Source organism: Lucilia cuprina, chromosome 5 (genome assembly GCF_022045245.1).
Source record: "Lucilia cuprina isolate Lc7/37 chromosome 5, ASM2204524v1, whole genome shotgun sequence".
In the NCBI taxonomy this organism is placed as follows: domain Eukaryota; kingdom Metazoa; phylum Arthropoda; class Insecta; order Diptera; family Calliphoridae; genus Lucilia; species Lucilia cuprina.
The window spans coordinates 45,460,784-45,484,869 of record NC_060953.1 but is presented as its reverse complement, the minus strand read 5'-3'; the positions used below and the strand labels follow the sequence as shown (position 1 = coordinate 45,484,869).

General features: G+C 28.3%; 3 protein-coding genes across 5 annotated transcripts in view; 2 read left to right on the top strand and 1 right to left on the bottom strand.

The window, feature by feature from the left end:
• Window positions 1–3,656: 3,656 nt before the first annotated feature.
• On the bottom strand, window positions 3,657–11,504 carry LOC111685696 (probable E3 ubiquitin-protein ligase HERC4). 2 transcript variants are annotated; one of them, XM_023447960.2, is made up of 14 exons: window positions 11,128–11,504; window positions 10,888–11,068; window positions 10,245–10,481; window positions 9,590–10,167; window positions 7,718–7,875; window positions 7,391–7,652; window positions 7,018–7,332; window positions 6,781–6,954; window positions 6,593–6,712; window positions 5,926–6,524; window positions 5,775–5,862; window positions 4,180–4,317; window positions 4,003–4,116; window positions 3,657–3,928 (listed from the first exon to the last, which is right to left on the bottom strand). In XM_023447960.2, exons 1-14 carry the CDS (start codon window positions 11,194–11,196, stop codon window positions 3,776–3,778), a joined length of 3,186 nt encoding a protein of 1,061 aa, XP_023303728.2. In that variant the 5' UTR covers window positions 11,197–11,504; the 3' UTR covers window positions 3,657–3,775. The 2 variants fall into 2 exon arrangements, with proteins under 2 accessions (XP_023303728.2, XP_023303729.2); XM_023447961.2 differs by having other exon boundaries at window positions 10,903–11,068.
• Window positions 11,505–12,002: 498 nt separating this feature from the next.
• On the top strand, window positions 12,003–14,265 carry LOC111685700 (UBX domain-containing protein 4). Its single transcript, XM_023447968.2, has 3 exons — window positions 12,003–12,221; window positions 12,332–13,640; window positions 13,699–14,265. The coding sequence occupies exons 1-3, from the start codon at window positions 12,140–12,142 to the stop codon at window positions 13,922–13,924; spliced, it is 1,617 nt and encodes a 538-aa protein (XP_023303736.2). The 5' UTR covers window positions 12,003–12,139; the 3' UTR covers window positions 13,925–14,265.
• A 3,858-nt stretch (window positions 14,266–18,123) lies between these two features.
• The window catches only part of LOC111688532 (serine/threonine-protein kinase NLK), a 157,496-nt gene continuing 151,533 nt past the window's right edge, over window positions 18,124–24,086 (top strand). For both annotated transcript variants that reach the window (XM_046953289.1, XM_046953288.1), the window contains exons 1-2: window positions 18,124–18,185; window positions 20,920–21,886. In XM_046953289.1, the coding sequence (XP_046809245.1) occupies window positions 21,729–21,886 (158 nt within the window). In that variant the 5' untranslated portion in view covers window positions 18,124–18,185; window positions 20,920–21,728. The remainder of the gene's footprint in view (window positions 18,186–20,919; window positions 21,887–24,086) is intronic.

Sequence of the window (24,086 nt, the reverse complement as noted above, 5' to 3'; positions counted from 1 at the left end):
AAATAAACTTAACGCTTTATTATTTTTTTATATATATTTTTGACTAAAATTTAATTTTTTTTAAACAAACAAAATGCTTATAAACCAAATTAAAAAAATAATCAAGTTTTATTGTTCTTAACCTACAGCCAATAATATCGTTCTTAAGTTAAAACAAAAACAAACAAAAAAATTTTACAAAAATTAAAAAACAATTAGTAGCTCTCCTAAAAACAAAAACAAAAAGCCCAAAAAATTAAATTTTTATAGTAGTTTTTTGCTGTTACTCGTACAATAAGTACAACAACATTAAAGTTTGCAACCTTTTTGCTATTAAAAAAAAACCAAATACTTAAAGAAAAACTCACTCATACTCATAATTAATTAAAATATAAACGAATTACAGTAACAAACAAATAGTATAGACGAAGAAACAAAAAACACATACATAAATCAAACAAACAATCACATCATACCCAAAACAACCAACCAACCACTACTTTCCTTACCCAAAACATAATACCAATAATAATGACTCAGTTCAGTTTGTAATTGTAATTGTTTTAAAAACTACAACAAAAGAATTATTGAGAAATATAAAAACAAAAATTCATAAGAATAAAGAAATCAATTATACCATAAACATTTAAAAAAACAACAAACTAGGCATTTTATTGACAAGCCTATAAGAGAAAAAAAAAACAAACAATTTAGTATATTTGTGCTAATAAAATTTTCAGAAAAATTAAAAAAAAAAAACAAAAAAACTTACTACTACTATTTAATAATTATATATGTATTTAAAAGAAAAACAAAATCGTAAACGTAAATTAAAAAAAAAAAAACTAAAAAATTGTAATACTTTCTAAAAAAAACAAAACCAGAAAAACGTAAATAAATTTTTGTGTGGCACTTAATGTCAAAAATTAAAAGGTGTTTTCATTAAAAGGTCTAATTCAAACTTTTCTATAAAAATTGCCCTTTTTCTATAGAAAAGTTGCTCCTAAGAAGACAACTTTTTCTTCTTTAAAAGTTACTTCTAATAAGACAACTTTTTATATAGAAAAAATGCTCTTAATAAAACAACTTTTTGAAGAGAAAAGTTGCTCTTAATAAAACAACTTTCTGAAGAGAAAAGTTGCTCTTAATAAAACAACTTTCAGTGGACAAAAGTTGCTTTTAATAAGGCAAGTTTTTCTATAGGAAAGTTGCTCTTGATAAGATAACTTAATCTATCGAAAAGTTGCTTTTAATAAACAGCTTTTTCTAAAGAAATGTTGTTCTTAATAAGACAACTTTTTCTATAGAAAAGTTTCTCTTAATAAGACATCTTTTTCTATAGAAAAGTTGCTCTTAATAAGACAACTTTTTCTATAGAAAAGTTGCTCTTAATAAGACAACTTTTTCTATAGAAAAGTTGCTCTTAATAAGACAACTTTTTCTATAGAAAAGTTGCTCTTAATAAGACAACTTTTTCTATACAAAAGTTGCTCTTAATAAGACAACTTTTTCTATAGAAAAGTTGCTCTTAATAAGACAACTTTTTCTATAAAAAAGTTGCTCTGAATAAGACAACTTTTTCTATAGAAAAGTTGCTTTTAATAAGACAACTTTTTCTAGAGAAAAGTTGCTCTTAATAAGACAAATTTTTCTATAAAAAAGTTGCTCTTAATAAGACAACTTTTTCTATAGAAGAATTGCTCTTAATAAGACAACTTTTTCTATAGAAAAGTTGCTCTTAATAAGACAACTTTTTCTATAGAAAAGTTGCTCTTAATAAGACAACTTTTTCTATAGAAAAGTTGCTCTTAATAAGACAACTTTTTCTATAGAAAAGTTGCTCTTAATAAGACAACTTTTTCTATAGAAAAGTTGCTCTTAATAAGACAACTTTTTCTATAGAAAAGTTGCTCTTAATAAGACAACTTTTTCTATAGAAAAGTTGCCTTAATAAGACAACTTTTTCTATAGAAAAGTTGCCTTAATAAGACAACTTTTTCTATAGAAAAGTTGCTCTTAATAAGACAACTTTTTCTATAGAAAAGTTGCTCTTAATAAGACAACTTTTTCTATAGAAAAGTTGCTCTTAATAAGACAACTTTTTCTGTAGAAAAGTTGCTCTTAATAAGACAACTTTTTCTACAGAAAAGTTGCTCTTAATAAGACAACTTTTTCTATAGAAAAGTTGCTCTTAATAAGACAATTTTTCTATAGAAAAGTTGCTCTTAATAAGACAACTTTTTCTATAGAAAAGTTGCTCTTAATAAGACAACTTTTTCTATAGAAAAGTTGCTCTTAATAAGACAACTTTTTCTATAGAAAAGTTGCTCTTAATAAGACAACTTTTTCTATAGAAAAGTTGCTCTTAATAAGACAACTTTTTCTATAGAAAAGTTGCTCTTAATAAGACAACTTTTTCTATAGAAAAGTTGCTCTTAATAAGACAACTTTTTCTATAGAAAAGTTTCTCTTAATAAGACAACTTTATCTATAGAAAAGTTCCTCTTAATAAGACAACTTTTTCTATAGAAAAGTTGCTCTTAATAAGACAACTTTTTCTATAGAAAAGTTGCTCTTAATAAGACAACTTTTTCTATCGAAAAGTTGCTCTTAATAAGACAACTTTTTCTATAGAAAAGTTGCTCTTAATAAGACAACTTTTTCTTTAGAAAAGTTGCTCTTAATAAGACAACTTTTTCTTTAGAAAAGTTGCTCTTAATAAGACAACTTTTTCTTTAGAAAAGTTGCTCTTAATAAGACAACTTTTTCTATAGAAAAGTTGCTCTTAATAAGACAACTTTTTCTATAGAAAAGTTGCTCTTAATAAGACAACTTTTTCTATAGAAAAGTTGCTCTTAATAAGATAACTTTTTCATTAGAAAAGTTTCTCTTAATAAGATAACTTTTTCATTAGAAAAATTTCTCTTAATAAACAACTTTTTCTATAGAAAAGATGCTCTTAATAAGACAACTTTTTCTATAGAAAAGATGCTCTTAATAAGACAACTTTTTCTATAGAAAAGTTGCTCTTGGTAAAACAATTTTTTCTATTGATGAATTGCTCTTAATAAGACAAATTTTGCTCTAAATAAGACAAATGTTTCTAAAAAATTCTGATCCTAATAAAACTATTTTTTCGATACAAAAGTTGTTGTTCTTAAGATATCTTTTTATACAGACATGTTGCTCTTTATAAGAAAATTTTTTCTATAGAAAAGGTAGGAGCAACTTTTTCTATAGAATAAGTGCACTTTTTGTTATAACTAGTTAAATAAAACTTCATAATATTCTTTTTGTTTCATTTAAAATGCATATAAATTTTTTATTAAATATTTCCGTCGATTTATTTCTTTTTTGTTATAAATTATTATCAGTCGTATAAGCAAAATTTTATGTTTTGTTTTTTTTTTTTTACCAAAAGATCTCATTGTCTTATTTTCAATAATTCCATAACATAATAAATATAGATGAGTAAAATTTGAATATGCTTACCACTTACAGTGGCATTAGTAATTAAGATTCCAAAAACAAAACGTATATATATATTTTTTTCAAATAAACCACAATCTGTGAATGTGTATAGTTCTAACAATATTGTCATTCAAAAATTCAATTGTCTTAAATTAATCAAATTAAATTATTATTAATATGAGTCGATGAGGATGTATAATGTGGAGCTAAAACAAAAAAATATGTGACAAAAAAAAAAAACCAAGCCATAATATAAAAAAAGACATTTTAGAGCAAGCTCGGTAATTAGTATGTGTGTTAAATATGGCATGTGTGTTTTGTTGTATTATACTAAACTAAAACCCTGAGTTTGTTGTATTGCTTGTAATAGTTTATATTTCAGACGTTCCTTGGTTTTATAACGTGGCAAATCCAAGAGATTAAAACAAGTATGAGCCACTGGTAAAAATTTATCATCATTTGTAGGTTGTATGCAAATCTTTGGAGTATAGAGAGAATAATTTAAACAAGATTTAGTTAAAATTTTATTAAATTAATGTTAATTTCACTTACTTTAATGGCTTTCATACCCTGTATAGGAATACGATCACTACCCGTCAAATATAACAAAAATTTCTTTTTCTCTTTTAAAGGTAAATCTTGAAAAACTTCCCAAAACCATTTAATCTAGAAAGAAACATTTTGTTAATATTCGAAGCAAGTTTTTCTTAAAATCTTTAATTTACATACCGTGTCATCACTGGATGTATAACCATTTTTGTATTCACAATTTAGTTCTAAAGCTTTCCAATCGTATTCTTCATTACCCACTACCATGGCCATTAATTCTTCTGGTCTAAATATTTTTAATACTCTTCCAGAGCAAACCTTTAGGAATAAATAAAATTTAATAAAAATAAAATTAAAAAATTTATTGACTGTGAATTATGAAATAATTTAATTGCTTGAGAAGACAACTTAAGAGACAACTTTTTCTATAGAAAAGTTGCTCTTAAGAAGACAACTTTGTCTATAGAAAGTTCTAAGTTGCTATTAAGAAGACAACTTTTTCTAAGTTGCTATTAAGAAGACAACTTTTTCTGTAGAAAAGTTGCTCTTAACAAGACAACTTTTTTATAGAAAAGTTACTCTTAAGACGACGACTTTTTTTATAGAAAAGTTGCTCTTAAGACGACAACTTTTTCTATAGAAAAGTTGCTCTGAATGTATTAGGAAGTTGCTCTTAATAAAGCAAGCTTTTTGATAGTAAAGTTGCTCTTAGGAAGATAACTTTTTCTATAGAAAAGTTGCTCTTAAGAAGAAAACTTTTTCTATAGAAAAGTTGCTTTTAAGAAGACTTTTTTATAAAAGATGAACTTAAGAAGACAACTTTTTCTATAGAAAAGTTGCTCTTAAGACAACTTTTTCTATAGAAAAGTTGCTCTTAATAAGTCAACTTTTTCTATAGAAAAGTTGCTCTTAAGAAGACAACTTTTTCTATAGAAAAGTTGCTCTTAAGAAGACAACTTTTTCTATAGAAAAGTTGCTCTTAAGAAGACAACTTTTTCTATAGAAAAGTTGCTCTTAAGAAGACAACTTTTTCTATAGAAAAGTTGCTCTTAAGAAGACAACTTTTTCTATAGAAAAGTTGCTCTTAAGAAGACAACTTTTTCTATAGAAAAGTCGCTCTTAAGAAGACAACTTTTTCTATAGAAAAGTCGCTCTTAAGAAGACAACTTTTTCTATAGAAAAGTTGCTCTTAAGAAGACAACTTTTTCTATAGAAAAGTTGCTCTTAAGAAGACAACCTTTTCTGTAGAAAAGTTGCTCTTAAGAAGACAACTTTTTCTATAGAAAAGTTGCTCTTAAGAAGACAACTTTTTCTATAGAAAAGTTGCTCTTAAGAAGACAATTTTTTCTATTGAAAATTTGCTCTTAATGTATAAGTTGCTCTTAATAAAGCAAGTTTTTTGATAGTAAAGTTGCTCTTCAAAAGACAACTTTTTCAATAGACACGTTTCCCTTCAAAAGACAACTTTTTCTATAGAAACTTAACTATTCAAAAGACAACTTTTTCTATAGTAAAGTTGGTTTTCCAAAAATAACTTTCTATAAAGAAGTTTCTCTTTAAAAGACAACTATTTCAATAGAAAAATTGTATCTTTTTCTGTAGAAAAGATGCTCTTCAAAAGACAACTTTTTCTACAGAAAAATTGCTTTTCAAAACACTACTATTTCTATAGAATAGTTGCTTTTCAAAAGACAACTTTTTCTCTAGAAAAATTGTCCAAGATATTTCATTTTAATGAAAGTTTATATAGAAAAAAAAAACAAAGTTCCACTAACCTTCATGAAACCACTTTTAAAAGCAGTATATTGTTCAGCTACCGCCTTATTGAAAATGAAATCTACATAAAGATCAACAAATTCTTGTCTAAAAGAAAAACATTTAAATAGTTTTGTACAATAGTTTTCCCGTTCCCATTCTTTAACTTACCTATTCTCCTTAGTTACCACAATATTTTCACCATTTGCCTTTAAAGGTTCAGTTTTTGATTCACCAAATATATCTCTTGATATTTCAAAACGTAAATCAAATATTTCTTCAAAATCATCACCATCATAATCTAATATTTGTTGCATAGAATTAGCTAAAGTAGGTGAGAGTTCTCTAAGATCACTTAAATCTACATCAAAATCTAATAATTTCTTATACAAAGCCAATGGGAAAGGTAAATTAATGATGGTGAAATTATAAATAGCTAAACCACAAATGACACCAATTAAAAAGTACATAGTTTCAGTTTCGAATGTAACATCGGCAAACCAGACAACACGAGAATCATCGTATTCCTTAAACATGCCATATTTAGGATCAATGATATCTTTTAAAAGCAACATAAAGAACTCTTTGCGTACACCGCCAGCATCTTCGGCTTCTTCACCGCTAAATTTCACTTTGAGTGGCTTTTTCAAATCACTTTGATTGTAGCGGGCAATTTCTCGTATAGTATCTTGTACCAGATTCTCACGTGTAACATTTAACACAATAAACTGGGAGACAGGTGTACCAAATGCAATCATATTAAAGAAATTCTAAATAGAAAAAAGATTTAAATGGAAATTTCTATGAATTACAAGATTTTTTTTTTAAATAAACTTACATCATTGGTGGCATTTTGCATGGCTTGATACATTTGTATGGTTTGATCGGTTTGCAAGAGTGTAGTCTTGGCAGCAGCATCGAATAGAAAACCATAATTACAAATATTAAAGGAATCCCTCTAAAAAAATATTGAAAAGTTTTTAGAAATAATGTAAAAATTACTTAAATTTTCTTTTCAACCAATACATTTTTATCCATTAACCAGTGTAAATACTCCTGTTGTATATCCACAAACTCGGTTAATTCAGGCCAGATGAATACCTTACGTCCTATGCCATCTTTACGTTCTGTTTTATTTACTTTACAAAGAAATGTTAACATATTTAAAGCTGCCACCAAATGAGAATTATATCTAACAAGCTAAAACAATGAAACATTTTAAAAACTTACAAAGATTTCTTAAAAATAAATATAACAACTTACCCTCTTCTGTGAATTACAACCCACTATGGGTGGTATTTTAAAACTTATTATATAGGCTACCACATCTCTATAGCATGAAACAAAATGTTCAAAACTTTCGTTAGGCACTTGACCCCACCATTTGCCAACAATTTTTAAAGGTATATCATTTAAACTTAACATTGCTTTACTAAACGGTATATGCAATTTTTCATAATTTTTCGAATTAACAAATTCATGATAGAAAGGCAACAGCAAATAAACTCTTAAAGTCTCAACATCAGCAGGTGAGGGTTGTAAAGAGCTTAACAATTCATTAGTTATTTTATCCCAAATCTAAAATTCAAACAAAAAAACTTTAAATGTATTCCAAGTAAAACCTTCAATAACTTACCACAGACTTAAGACTTTCATTCTCAACTTTACGCAAATAATCAAAAGCTTTTTCGGCTGATTCTAAATCAATTCCATGATGTTTGGAGGTACAACAAAAATGACCATAGTCGGGCAAGAGAAATGAACCACTTATACAGGCTTGACTTTTAAAAACTAATTCAACTAGTGTTAAAAGATCCATATCGACAGTGCTATCACTTTCAACTAAAGAGATTTGTTCAGTAGATTCAACGGTTAAAAACAGCACCTGAGTTTTCATGCTGGAATCAGAAACAAATTTAATTTAGAAAAGATCTTTAAAAAAATAGTTTAAAACAAAACTTACTCATAGATACGACAATCGTTGGCAGGTATTTTATCCTCATAATAGGTACAAGTGACTAGTGAATGATCCCCACCCGAATATATTTGTTTTATTATGTACGATGATTCTACATCTTCGGGCATTTCGGATTCTATTAAGGCTTGACCACTGGGGGAAACCTTTAGAAATAGAAGAATTAATTATAAAAATAGAAAAAGTTGTCTAGTTAAGAGCAACTTTTCTATAGAAAAAATGTCTTATTAAGAGCAACTTTTCTATAGAATAATAAAAAAAGTTGTGTAATTAAGACCAACATTTCTATAGAAAAAATGTCTTATTAAGAGCAATTTTTCTATAGAAAAAATGTCTTATTAAGAGCAATTTTTCTATAGAAAAAGTTGTCTTATTAAGAGCAACTTTTCTATAGAAAAAGTTGTCTTATTAAGAGCAACTTTTCTATAGAAAAAGTTGTCTTATTAAGAGCAACTTTTCTATAGAAAAAGTTGTCTTATTAAGAGCAACTTTTCTATAAAAAAAGTTGTGTTATTAACAGCAAATTTTTTATCGAAAACATTGTCTAATTAAGAGCAACTTTTCTAAAGAAAAAGTTGTGTAATTAAGAGCAACTTTTCTATAGAAAAAGTTGTCGTCTTAAGACCAACTTTTCTATAGAAAAAATGTCTTATTAAGAGCAATTTTTCTATAGAAAAAGTTGTCTTATTAAGAGCAACTTTTCTATAGAAAAAGTTGTCTTATTAAGAGCAACTTTTCTATAGAAAAAGTTGTCTTATTAAGAGCAACTTTTCTATAGAAAAAGTTGTCTTATTAAGAGCAACTTTTCTATAGAAAAAGTTGTCTTATTAAGAGCAACTTTTCTATAGAAAAAGTTGTTTTATTAAGAGCAACTTTTCTCTAGAAAAAGTTGTCTTATTAAGAGCAACTTTTCTCTAGAAAAAGTTGTCTTATTAAGAGCAACTTTTCTCTAGAAAAAGTTGTCTTATTAAGAGCAACTTCTCTATAGAAAAAGTTGTCTTATTAAGAGCAACTTCTCTATAGAAAAAGTTGTCTTATTAAGAGCAACTTTTCTATAGAAAAAGTTGTCTTATTAAGAGCAACTTTTCTATAGAAAAAGTTGTCTTATTAAGAGCAACTTTTCTATAGAAAAAATTGTCTTATTAAGAGCAACTTTTCTATAGAAAAAATTGTCTTATTAAGAGCAACTTTTCTATAGAAAAAGTTGTCTTATTAAGAGCAACTTTTCTATAGAAAAAGTTGTCTTATTAAGAGCAACTTTTCTATAGAAAAAGTTGTCTTATTAAGAGCAACTTTTCTATAGAAAAAGTTGTCTTATTAAGAGCAACTTTTCTATAGAAAAAGTTGTCTTATTAAGAGCAACTTTTCTATAGAAAAAGTTGTCTTATTAAGAGCAACTTTTCTATAGAAAAAGTTGTCTTATTAAGAGCAACTTTTCTATAGAAAAAGTTGTCTTATTAAGAGCAACTTTTCTATAGAAAAAGTTGTGTTATTAAGAGCAACTTTTCTATGGAAAAAGTTGTCTTATTAAGAGCAAATTTTCTATAGAAAAATTTGTCTTATTAAGAGCAACTTTTGTATAGAAAAAGTTGTCCTATTAAGAGCAACTTTTCTATAGTAAAGGATGTCTTATTAAGAACAAATGTTGTCTTATTAAGAGAAACTTTTCTGTGGAAAAAGTTGTCTTATTAAGAGCAACTTTTCTGTAGAAAACGTCTTATTAAGAGCAACTTTTCTATAGAAAAAGTTGTCTTATTAAGAGCAACTTTTGTGTAGAAAAAGTTGTCTTATTAAGAGCAACTTTTCTATAGAAAATGTTGTTTCTATAGAAAAAGTTGTCTTCTCTTCTTCTTTACTTACCCAAGGTCCCAATACAACTTGCGGCAATGGTGAGCTATTCGTTACTCTCGTACCCAACTGGCCAGCACAGCCTAAACCAAAACCATAAACACGACCACGTGAAGGCACTAATGCTAGAGTATGTTTTGTACCACAGGCAATTTGTGTTACTGTACTGCCCATCAATTCAACAACCATACGTGGTAAAACTTCATTCGAATTACCACCATGACCCAATTGACCATAACGGCCGGAACCACATGTAAAAACACCACCATCATTTGTAAGGAACACAGAAAATTCATCACCACAGGCAATATAACGTACACCTAAACTGCGTAATGTTTTCAACTGGGTGGGATAACAACGATTGACATAATCATTTAGGCCCAATTGGCCACAATTGTTGCGACCCCAGCCGAAAACAGCACCAGACTTGGAGATAACAAATGAATGATTGCCACCACAAACGATATAGGCAATGGGTATACCATGAAGAGCAGTTATCAAACGAGGAATATTTGAGTGAACTAAATCGCTAGTGGACGCTACACCCAATTGGCCATAGATATTGGAACCCCAAGAATATAATTCACCACCTGAAATAAAATTACAGAAATTATTTGATTTCTTACGAAAATTGCAAGTATCAGTATATGATAATTTAAACACTTACAATTTGTTAAGACCAAACTGTGATTATTGCCACAGGCAATTTGTACTACATGTTTTGAAATTAAATTTCGTACGATCTTCGGTTGTATGACCACATCATGACTATTCGTTATACCCAATTGACCATAATCGTTATGACCCCAAGTAAAAATTTGACCCCATTCATTAAGGGCCATCGAGTGGCGTGCACCACAGCTTATACGTGTTATAACATAATTTTCCAATTCGGCTATTAATTCTATGGATTTTGGATAAAAAGATTAATTAAGAAAAGTAAGTAGAGGTTAAACAAGTGGTCCTTTTTTCTAATTTTTCAAATGTGTGGGATTCAGCATTTGTTGTTAGTTTTAAAAACATAATGTAAAAGTTAACAAAAATATACAAACAGCCGGGGTAGGAACTACAATTAGAAATGTTTACAAATTTCAAATATTTGAACTAAACTCTTAACAAATTTTCAAAAGGAATATAAAGAAAACTAATATCTTAACAATCCATCACCCTAGTTTACAATTAGGGAAATCTCCTAATATGTTACAATCATATATACCAAGGTGAAGGATAACAAATTAATGTACATAGGTATTAGGTTAATTAAAATGAGTTATAAAAGCTTTTGTTGTGATGAGATTATCAGTACATACTAAATGGTGACATACGTGGCCTTTTCGTTGGTAATTCATGCCCCAGCTGGCCATTGTCATTGCTGCCACATGAAAATATCTTGCCATCTGAAGTCAAAAATAATGTATGCCAACGGCCACAGCTGACCTGTATCACAGATGCATCTGGTGGCGTCCAGTTCATTTTTCTGGGCATTAAAATCTATTTGTTAAAATGTAGGCATAAAGTAATCAACAATAATAAAACATTTTCAAAACTACCTGTTCTTCCTCAATACCACCCAAACCCAATTCTCCATGGGCGGTATTGCCCCAGCAATATATGGCCATTGTTGTTACTTTCTTATTATTTTTTTTATTAATATTATCTTTGACCAATTATGCTGCAGGTCTTCTTCTTCTTTCTACGTTGTAATGTGATATTGTTATTAATTCCTTTACACTCTTTAGGTTTTCCACACATTCGTCTACGTCTGCTTTGATTTTGTGGTTTGTGTTGTTGTGTTTATTTTTTTTTTCTTGTATTTTTCTAGAACTGCAAAATTGATAATGATTTGTATTTTTAATTGTTAATTATTGTTGTTTTCTTCATAACAAATAAACATTTATTTTTTTAGATTTTTTTTTATTATCAGTTTTTCTTGCCTTTTATTGTTTTTTGGTCTCTTTTCTAAAAACCTTATTATTTAAACGTATTTTCTTTACTTAATTAGTAGAAAAAAAAACAATAACGATATTTTTAATTGCTGTTCTTTCTTTTGCAAAAAAATTATTAATTCGATAAAAATTTTGACATTTCTATTTTGTTTATTTTCTCCGAAAATTTAAGAGAGCAATAAATAAGTATTGCCATATGACTGCTAACAGAGATGGTAATAAAAGGAACAAAAACAATTTGTATTGTTTTGCTATTTTAGTATACAAATTAAAAAAAACTGTTAGATATGAAAATATCATAGAATTTTGTTATAAAAAAAGAGCGAAATTATATTACAAATTTGTATATTTCGAAATTTTTTTAAGAGAATTTAAAAATTAATATATTTGATACCATTAGTTTGCAACTCTGCCTTTTTTCTTCTGCTCTATCTACTCAACTGAGTTGCCAACTTTAAAAACAATTTTCTAATTAGTTGACAAACAGCTGTCAATAAATAAAGAAGAAAAGAAAAAAGTTTTCTTTTTCGTAGAAAACACAAAAAAGTTGAAAAATTATTAGTTATACAAAGAAATAAAAACAAAAAAACATAAAAAATAATAAAAATTTAAAACAATGAATTGGTACAAGGGTAATATTGCTGAGGCCGTAGCCCAATCTAAAAGCAAAAATGCTATCTTTGTAGTTTATGTAGAAGGTACGTATGGATGGGTATGTGTGTGTGTGTTTATTGGTGTTTTGATACAGAGTGCAGGGAACACGTCATTTATGTTAATAAATTAAACAAATTAATTTGAATTTCTTCAGGCAAAGATGAGGCCACCATTAAATTGGGTAACTTTATAAATGACAAACGTATACGTGAGAAATTGGAAAGTGATGATTTTGTTTGCATCAAAATTGAAAGCGAAAGTGAGTCTTACATGCAGTTTGCCAGTATCTTTCAAATTGTTCCCGTGCCCTCAATATTCTTTATTGGTAAAGCCGGAACACCTTTGGATATAGCTACTGGTGTAGTAGCCAGTATAGAGGAGTTGGAGGGCAAAATTGGCAAAGTTTTGCAATTGGCTGGTAAAACACCTGCAAATGCTGCTTTAAATGACTTTATACAGGAAGAGGCCAAAGCTTCTAGTAGTTCAAAAGCTCAGATAACTAAGGAAGATGTAAAACAAGAGGAAACTACAGAAAGCAAACAATCCTCTGAAGAAATTGTGTGCAAAGATGGCGTCTGCTATAAGAAATCCAAGGAAATAGAACAAAAGGACGAGGAAAAAGAAGCTGTGGTAGTGGAGGGAGAGAAAGCCCAAACAAATGCCTTGGAAGAAGATAAATTGGCTGAAACACGCAAATATTTGGAACAAAAAAGACGCGAACGTATAGAAGAGGAAAAAAGATTGGAAAAAGAACGTGAATTACGACGACGCAAGGAGGGTAAAGAAATGCAAAACCTAAGAGCCTGGCAAAAGGATCAAGAACTGAAGGAATTAAAGGAAAATATAAAACGTGAAAAACTAGAAGAACAGGCAGCAAGAGAACGTATAAGAGCACAAATTCAAGCCGATAAAGCTGAAAGGGCTCACAAATTTGCTGCTGAAAATCAAGCCTCGACATCTCAACAAGCTTCTACTAACTCTACAAATAAAACTACTAACTCATCGGCCGCCTCAGCATCGGACGAGTCACGTTTACAGTTTCGCTTGGCCAGTGGTGTCAGTAATAGTCATAATTTTAAATGTGCCACTACTTTGGCCGAAATACGTGATTATGTTACACGTGAACTATTACCGGGAACCGGTATTAAAGAATTCACTTTGGCCACCACTTATCCTAAGCGAGAATTGACTAATGAACATAATACTAAGACTCTTATGGAACTTGAACTTTTTCCCAGTGCTGTCATTTTAATAATAGGCAAAGAGGCCACTGGACCCACAGCTATTATATCACGTAATGGTGGTTTATTGAATATGATATCGGTTATGATTATGGCCATATTGAATCCTATATTTTCAATCTTCAACTCAGCCAAAAATTGGCTGACCGGCAAGCGTAATGACAGTACAACAACAGCACAAACAGGTGCCCAAAAAAGGGCCAGTGAGGAGCAAAATGATGTGTAAGTACTCTAAAGATAATGTAGAAATGATTAATAATGATTTCATTTCAATTCACAGCTCCAAACGTCGTAATCTTGATCGATTTTTAGCAGGAGGCGGTTCAGGCAACACCACCGGCAGTAGCAATCAGGAACAGTCAGGTGATTCATCGCCTAGCACTAGCCAAGGTGGTGCTTATCGTCGTTATGTTGGTGGCTCGAACATACATCGTCTATCGGATAATCGCAAAGATTCCGATGATGAGAATGCCACCTGGAATGGCAATTCCACACAGCAACAATAAAAAGAATATATTGCCTTTTAATTGTCATTGAAGAAAAGAACAGAGTTCTTGTGGTTTTCGTAGGTGTATTTCTTAGTATATTAAAATAAAACAGTCTTATATATGTATGTATTTCATTTATTCTAAATATTTCTTTTCTTTTTTAAATATTTTCTCTCTTTGAAAATTTAATGTGAAATTTTGTTATTTAATTTATGTTAAAATGGGTTTAAAAATTAAAATGTGTATTTTAATAAAAGAAATCTATTAATTTGTAAAGTATAACTAGCATACAATACAATGAGAAAAATAGAAATTAGTAAGAAAAATATATATAAAATTGAAAACTGTTAAAAAAAAAACTAAAGTTTATTTTTTTGCATAAATATCTTTTAAACTGAAAACAGTATTATTAAAAAAAAAAAACATTATTTTCATAATAAACAGCGTTTAAACCTGCAAAAACCGATATTTATACCAATATCGGAAAAGCCAACATTTTAACAAAACTAGTATTTTTGTCAAAACCAGTGTTTTCAACAAAGGCGATGTTTTCACCAAATTCGTCATTTTCGGGTATTTCCACCAAAACTATTTAAAAAACCAGTATTTTATGGCAAACATCAGAACCTTTTATAAAAAATCTATATTTTTGCTACAAACTAGCTTTTAACAAAAATAATCTACAAAAATTAAAATTATTTTTTTTTTAATTAGTGTTTTTACAAAAATCGGTACAAAAAAAAGCTGTATGTATTTCCATAAAATGGCAGCAAAAATTGTGTTTTAAACGAAAACCGCTAGTATAAAAACCAGTATTTTTGCCAAAACCTCTATTTCTAAATCAGTGTTATTTAGTCAAAAATCTAATTTTTCATAAAAAAAAATCCCAAAAAAAAACACTAACAACAAACTGTATTTTTATAAAAAACTATTTTTTGAAACAGCATTTTTTAACAATATTTTTTGACTAAATTACAATAACCATCCCTTTTTCCCAAAAACAGTTTTTATAAAAATATTAGTTTTTTTGAAAAATTAAAAACATTTTCGGTCAAAATCAAATTTCTTACAAAGTAACAGCAAACCAGTATTTTTACAAAAAACCGGTATTTCTATCATAAACCCGAACCTGCATTTTTCTAAAACCAGTTTTATTTGCATTTTCATTAAAATCTATTTTCAAAAGCAGTATCTAATAAATAATTAAAAATAGTACTTTATTTAAAAACCAGTATTTTGATCCGAAAACAGTATTTTACCGAATTCCCAGTGTTTTAATAAAAAACTAATGTTTTTGTAGAAAGTAGTAGTAATCGACTTATAGACTTTTCTTTCGACTTTTTCGACTATTTTTTACTTTTTTTCGAGATTTTCCGACTATATTAGAGTTTTTGACTTCTTTTACATCTTTTTAAAACTTTCGACTATTTTTGACTTTTTTCCATTTTTTACGACTTTTCAACTATTTTCGACTTTTTCCTACTTTTCGATCTTTTCCGACTTTTTTTTAACAAAGTCGACGCTTTTTTGACTATAGACTTTTTTCAACTTTTCGACTTCTTTTGACTTTTATTTACAAAGTCGACTTTTCGACTTTTTTCACAGACGATAGCCGAGTTATCGACCTTTTTGGAACAAAATAGTCGACTTCGTCTTTTCAACATTTTTTTGACAAAAAGTCAATTTTTCTATTCTTTGAAAGTCGATTTATAACCCTAAAAAAACAAAATTTTTACCCAACACTAGTTTTTTTACCAAAAACAGTATTTTTAACTAAAATTCAAATTTTTCTATAAAAAATTTTATATTTGTGTAAAAAAATTAGTATTTCTTACAAAATTTTTACAAAAATTTATTTGTTTTTTCATCCGAAATCATTTTTTAAATAAAACCAGTATTTTTATTAAAACATTTTCAATTCAACCTGAAATTCTAAAGCAATTTTTTAAAGACTTTATTTAACTCAATAAAGAACATTCAACAACAGCGAAATTGTTGCAAGAACAACAATTTTTCCTTAAACAAATTATTTGCTTAAGAAATGTAAATTTATTTGTAAAAATACGTATCTACTAACAATAATTAAATTTTTTAATATTTTTTAGGCGAGTCTTTCTTTCAAATTAGTGCTTTTTTCAACCCTTAACCCTTTTTATACTACTGTGAGCATGAACTAAACTACTACTTTATTTATACAACTCTGCACATTAACTGCATTGAAATTGTTTAGCGTTGCCAATTTAGTGCTTTTGACATAGTTTTTAGTGCATTTTAAATCTTTAAAATGTGTAAGAATTTTGAGCTTTTTTTTTTAGAAAATTTATCTTAATACGAAGAAAACAAATCATTTTCAAGCTGTATTCACACGTATAAGTTGGGTGTGAGACCAAATAAAGAGGATATACTAAAAATAATGCAGGAAATTATATAACATATAATACCAATTTTATTTCTTTAGTGTGAATAGAATACGAATATACTTTTAGATCTTTCTATTCATTTTGTAAATTTAAAATTTAATATTGATTTAATTAACAATCGTTTACAGTATTTTCAATATAGACTACAATGGTCCAATGTTGATGTTAAATGTTCCAAAATTGCTCTTCAATAAACTGTAGTGTTTCTGTATCCATAGTTTATAGATTTATATTATTTATAATAAATTCTAAACATTTTCCTTAGATTAAACAAAAATATATTCTTAGAAAATTGTAATTAGAGTTTTTCTACATTTCAAAGTTGACAACACTGTTAGTAGAAAACATGCTGCTTTTTGTGTTACTAAATTTTCACTCAATTTAGTTTGCGTTTGAGTTTCGTACGTGATTGACGAACGTATGGCTGATTTGTGATAAAACGGAAAGAATACAAATACAAAAAAATCTTTATTTCAATTTATATTTTAAACAGAACTATTACACAAAAAAAGAAGTTCATTAACAAACAACAATAAGAAAGAATAAAGTAAAGTGATTTTCACAAATTAATAAATAAAATGTTTAGTCTTAAAACTAAACTTTAAAAGTCAACCATTATTATTAAACAACAACAACAACGAGAAAAGCAAATCAGTCGTCGTCATATTGAACAAGAAAAAAAGAATCCGTAGTACGCGTTTACAAAAACAACAACAAAAAAGTTATTAATTTTAGCAAAAAAAAAAGTATGAAAACAAGTGTTTGTGTTTGTTTAGTTGTAAAATTTAAGAAAAAAATTAATAAAAATATTAAAGTTTAATAAAATATTAAAAAAGATATATTAAATTAAAAGTAAATCTTCTTCTGTGTGTAATTTGTGTGTGTGTGTGTTTTCTAAGTGTAGAAAATTTCTTAATAAAAAGTGTTTTTTTTCGTTCTCTCAAATCAGCAGCACTTTAAGCTTTTCTTTTTAACAAATTTTATGGGGAAATTATTACAATAAAATTAACAAATTCAGCAAATGTAAGAAATTTTGTTGTTTTTTTAAGAAATTGCAAGTCAAAGAAGAAAAACAAATTTACTGTTATAACTTTTTTACAGTATTAACAACAACAACAAATATAACAAAAATCTAACAACAAATCAATTAGTGTAAATATAATTTCAAATAAAATTACTAAAATATTAAATAAATAATAATAAAAAAAGAAAACAAAAAGTTTTAACTTAAAAAGGAAAAAAACAAAAGAAAAGAAAAAAATTTTAGTGTTACACTAAATAGCGTCTAGTTTGGTTTTTCTTTATCATTTATTTAACTCAAATTCTCCCACAGTGTGTGTGCGTGTGTTTGTCTCTTTTACTCCCTAATAATAATAATAACAACAACAAACCTATTACAATAGCACTCAATTAAGAAAAAAAACACACACACAACACTCAGCTGCTAAACAACATTTAACAACGAGTCTTTGTTCATTTGTAGTGAGAGTGAGTAAGCGAGAGCGAGTACTTCCCCAACCGGCATTTTTTGTTTCTTCTATAAAGTAAAGTTACAAAAACCTTAAAGTAAACAAAATAAATATTAACAAAAAAAAAAACAACCTAATCAATATAATTATTAATAAAAATTGCTATTAATACCACAAATTAATTGCTAAACAAAATCTCCGCAAAAAAAAACAAAGAGAGTAAAAAAAGTTAACCAAGAAAAAAGTTTGTTTACCTTCATGTTTTCGTTTTCTTCTTTTCGATTTTATTTTATGCATTTAAATTTTTCTTGCCTTAAACAAGTGTTAAAATAAATATATAATTAAATAAATTTATAAATTGCCAGCAAATATTATTAAATATAAATGAAGGTAAGTTTTGTTTTCTTTAAATTGTTAAAAAACTGTGAAGTTTTTTTTTTGTCTGTCTAAAATTTTGTCAAGTATAAGAGTGTGTGTGTGTTTTTTTCTTTTTTCATTTTTGTTGTTAGTATTTTATTTTCATGCTTTTGTTGTAAATTTTACTACCCCTTTTGTACAGATTTGTAAATTCGGCTAAATTTTCTGAGTAGATTTTTGTTTTGCGTTTTTGTCTCTTTTGTGTATTTATTGTTGTTTTTTTTCGGTATTTTCATTTACATGTTTCCATTTTTTTGTTGTTGGCAAAATGTTATGTTAAGTTACAGTAATGTTAACACATTTATTTGTTTGATTTTGTAATTGAAATATAGGAAAGTTTTATTGGTCATACGCCCACCTTAAAGTATACCAATCGGCTTTGGATAATTTTCTAAGTCAATTACATCATTTTTATCATAATACCTTTAGTCGCAAGAGCGAATCCTATTGATTTTAGTTAAAATCGGTTCTTTTTAACAAACCACATCAAATTGAAAATAATTCATATCACTTTAACTTCTAAAAGCAGTTTTCGGGAACTTTTTTTTAGAGTTTTCTAAGTTTCCTGTTGAAGCTTTTTGTTTCTATTCGGAATATGCTTTGCTTTGAAATTTACTATCTGATCAATTATGAACAATAATTACCCGGGAGTTTATTCTCTTTAGCATGCTTTATGTAAAGAAGAGGGAAGAAACTACCAGGGAATTTATTATTCCGAATAGGCATGTATATCGCTGAATTACATTGCTTTATAGGCATACTATTGCTAGGGAATTCAATCTCTTGAAATAAACAAATCTTTCGTCTCTCAGTCAATTAAAGAATAATAGAGGGAAATATGAATTAAGAACTTTTAAAGGCATTCCAAGAAACCAGTCTAGGTTCCTTAGAGATCTGCTACCTTTGAAATCTGGAGTATTGTGTTATCTTCACCCAATTGGAATTTACCTTCCAATAAAATTTTAGTTGGCTATAGAAACTATAATAATCGATTCACGAATGGAACACCCCGATCTTCTGAAAATCAAAAGTAGTCGAAAAAAGCAAATATGTTGTTAATTTAGGAACATGATTGCACTATTTCATAATAGTTTGTAGATCTTGGTGACTTTTTCTTCGAAACCTGTCAATGGGAATTTCCCATCACAAATTTGTAAAGCAATTTGTGAACTTTATATAGTTTATCTATTGCTTTTATTAGTAACAGCTGACAGCAAGAGTTTTATGTGTGTGTATATTTAAAAAAATCCTCTCTGTTATTAATTAGTTAATTAGTTACTTAGATAGTTAGTTAGATGGATAGATAGATAGATAGATAGGTAGATAGTTAGTTAGTTAGTTAGTTAGTAAGTTAGTTAGTTAGTTAGTTAGTTAGTTAGTTAGTTAGTTAGTTAGTTAGTTAGTTAGTTAGTTAGTTAGTTAGTTAGTTAGTTAGTAAGTTAGTTAGTTAGTCTGGTGGGAATCGAACAGACTAGAACCACTAAACCATCGGAGGCTAAGTAAGAACCCCTTCATTTCCTAAATAATTTGGCCTTTAATGGATGTTCTAACCTTTTGAACTTTCTATCGCAACAAACTCCAATAAGCCAATCCTCCGCCTGTTTATTGTTATTGCAATTTAGTGAAATAGAGAATAGCTACTAGATTTTTCCGCGATTTCTACTTATTGTTCAGATCTCTTTAAGGTTCCCTCTTCACTATCGGGGTTTATATTTAGAACTTTCTATCGCAACAAACTCCAATAAGCCAATCCTCCACCTGTTTATTGTTATTGCAATTTAGTGAAATAGAGAATAGCTACTAGATTTTGCCGCGATTTCTACTTACTGTTCAGATCTCTTTAAGGTATTCACAAGGATACAAATTAACGGTGTTACATGCAGAGATCCAAGCCGATGCAAAATGTTCGTCGGCGGTTTATTGTAGAAAATAACGGCGACAGCTAAGTTGACGGCAGAATTTAACTCTTTCTTGAGAAATTTACCTTATAAGAGTTTATTATATAGAAAAATCTTTGTACTCTAGTCTAGTTATATAGGAACCTGTGTCCTTATAAGTTTTTTGCTGCAGAAAATGAATATATAGTAGTTTTCACTATATTGTGTGGCAACACTTTTCATTTTGCCATAGAATTATAGACCTGGTCCACGCTACGAAACTTTTTCTTAATTCTCTTTTGAAGTTTCCTTATTTGTCTACCCATAGAAACTTTTATTTCAGAAACTACGTATTGATTGATTTGTTGTTGTACGAATGAGAAGAATAACAAAACAAAGCAAGTTTCCCAGTGCAATAAACTGCGTACCGCCAGAGGGGTAAATGATATTTCTATCTTACGCAAAATCAAAAGATTCCCAAAAACAGTTTACTAGTATGGACCGGGACTTGTTTTCTAAAATACATGTGTGATTTGAATCTTTATTAGTGGCTAAGTTTAAGCCGGCTTGAGCTTTTGAGCAGAAAGAAATCGACGGCGGCGCGGTGTGAAATTTATAACCGGCGGCCAGTCGCCGATTTCACCCGTCTCGGCTTGTATCTCTGACGCTATTCTAAAAGTTATTTTAAGTACATTTACTTCGAAATGATATAGGCAACGATTTTTTTCATTAATTAGGATTATTAAGTTCTTTTTCTTAATAAAACTTTTTAATTACATGCAATTTTTTAATAAATTATTAAATTTGTCTATTTTCTACTTTATTTTCAGCTTTTACTCCTTAACAAGTGTTAATAAATTATTAATTGGCTTAAATTACAAAAAAAATCAATATAAAAAAATATAAATTATTAAATATTCATCATTATACTAGTAGCACACCCACCCAAAATCAATAAATTTTAAAATAAAATGTACAAATAAACTAAACAACAAATTAAACAAAAAAAAAAATACAAAAGAAATTTAAATAATTTCCATTAAAATTTTTTGTTTAGGAAATAACTCAAAAATTACAACAAATTGATTTCCTTGAAAAAAAAAATTCCCCAAAAAATAATAAATAAATATTCATTCTATAAACAAACCCCTCTCTCGAACTTAACACACCCGAAACAAAAAAATTCCTCTTCTACTAATAGAAATTGAAAAAAAGTAGAAAAATTTGTTTATTTGAGGCAAGTGTCTGCATATTAAATACACATGCAACAACATTTGAAGACACTTGTATTGCAGCAACTAAATGTGTTGTAAATTAAGCAGCAGACAAAGTTAGTGTGTGTGTGTGTTTCAACTAGCAAGTGGGTATTTTATTTATTCATTTATTTGTTTTGCTGTTGCTGGAATTTGATTTTGGTTATTTTGATAACGACAACAACGACGACTACGACGAAAAAAGTCCAAACACGGGTGGTGGTGTTGCATTAACGACAACAACAACTATAACAACAATATCATCATCACCAACAACAATAATAACAACAACAACAACAGCAATTGTTACAAAATATTAAAAAAGCAGCAAAAACCCAACAGCAACAAACAGAAAAATTTGTATTTATTGTTGTCGTTAAACTTCAATGAGCGTTTCGATGTCACTCGTACAAGGTGGAGCTGCAGGCGGTGCGCCACAAGGTGCTATTTTAGCGGCTGCTGCCCCATATTATCAACCACCAGCAGTACCACAAGATGTTCAACCAGATCGTCCCATCGGTTATGGAGCATTTGGTGTAGTATGGTAAGTAGCAAAATATTTTATTTAAATATTTTTAGTTGAACAGAAAAAACCTGTCGATTTTAAGTAAAAAAATTACAAAATTTAAACGATTCGATCCGATGTTTTACTATTCAATTCAAAATTTCCATTCACGTGTTAAACACAATTTCCGGATGTAATCAAATGTTGTCAGTCAATGCCTTTATAAAAAAAAAACATTTTTTTATTATTTGAAAGATAAAAAGTAAGAAAACACTTACTGTCTTATTCATAAACTTTTATAAAAGGTTTATAAAACAAATTTTCATACAAATTTGTTCTATAAACCTTTGATAAATGTTTATTAATAAAGCAGTTAAAATTTACATCCAGGAGTTTGAGTAAAACCATCACATAAGTGTAGATAAGAAATATTAAGACAATTTGTAATATTTTTTAACAAAAATGTTACCCACATCTTAGATAAATTATACGAGTTTCTTTGTAACATTTTAATAGTATTCGTAAAATGTTGCTAAAGTTTTCCTTATGAGCCGATCAAAACAATTTTAAAAATCGCCTTGATTTAGATTTATAGGTTTTTAAAATAAAGAGTACCAAGAATATTTTAAAGTTCAAACGATCTATGTTATCTGTACTTGCATTACATCAGAAATGATCAAGACTCCTTTAGTTCTTGATCAAAATTGGATTGTTCTTTAAGATAATAACCTATGATATCTTAACAGAAGTCACATTCAGAATCTTTAGAGTTTCAAAATCAGGCGAAGAGCTTTACTTATTTTCGAACGAACTTCTATTTTGAATCGCCAAATGGTCCTTCAGAAAAGGATCAGTTTTAATATCAAAACTCCAAAACTTCAAAATGGGATAAAGGGTTCGAATCCAAACTACGAAACTAACATATATTCAAAGTGATGAAGTTCTTGATCAAAATTAGATTTCTTTTGAAGATAATACCTACTCTATGATATCTTTATAGAAGTCACATTCAGGAACTTTACTATTTTAAAATCAGGCGAAGAGCTTGACTTATTTTCAAACGAACTTCTATTTTGAATCGCCAAATGGTCCTTTATAAAAGAATCAGCTTTAATATCAAAACTTTAAAAAGATCTTATCGGATTCGAATCAAAACTACGAAACTCACAAATATTCAAAGTGATGAAGTAGAAGACTTGATATTAAGAATTTTTACGCAAATTTAAAAAAAAAACATTTTTCTAGACAAGGTTTGTATTGTCTGATCACAAGGTTCTCTCTTTGCTATAGAGAAAGCAATGCGCTAACTATTAAATAGGCACAAACCTACATTCTCCTTAGAAGACTAAGGACCAACTTTTCTGTTCTTCGTTGTATTTGCAAAGTTTACAATTCAAAGTTCCCATTGCCTGGAGAGAAATCGTTTATTATCATTTCTCTCAGGAAAACTGTTAAACATCATTGCGATAACTTTCTTATTTTCCAAAGACTCAAAAGTGCCCAGATATGGCAATTGAAAGTTTTCATTGAATAGGTAGAAGCTTTCTCCTAACGTTAGCCGACTTAACACGAGCACACAAGATGAGATTGTCTAAACGCAAAATGTAATAAAACCATTACACGTCGTATGGTCCTTCCCAATTTTTTAAATTATTCAAAAAAACAAGCAAGTCGCATTAGATCAGGGATGTATTTTTATGTAAACACATACAAACAAAGTAAAACAGCTGATTTTATCTTACTTTGTTATTGTTTTATAGCAATCGTTCATTTTTCTTCTTCATTAAACTTTACGTACGTAAAGTTCATTTTTTGAAGGAACAACGTTCTAGACATGAGATAATAATGGCAGACTTTTAAACGATCTTTAATTGACTAGCTTTATTAATAATAGTTGTTTAAATTAGGACTTAGGAATGTTACTCTAGTTGCATAAACGAGGGAAAGTATTCCGGAATATTTCTCAGATTTCTCTCTTTCGATAGCTCTATAGTCAAGGTCTATTTGAAATATGACAATGTTCTTAAATAGTAATCGTTCGAGATCTTCGACAAGGACACAATATATTTCAAAATAATTATGTGCTAAAAATGAAGTCTTAAAAGAATCACAAGTGTATTTTATAAAAAGTTTTTTTTTTTTTTCAAGTGGAAATTTGCTCACAATTTTTTTACGCACAATAATATTGGTCCTATATTCACCTTAAAGTATACCAATCGGCTCAGAATCATTTTTTGAT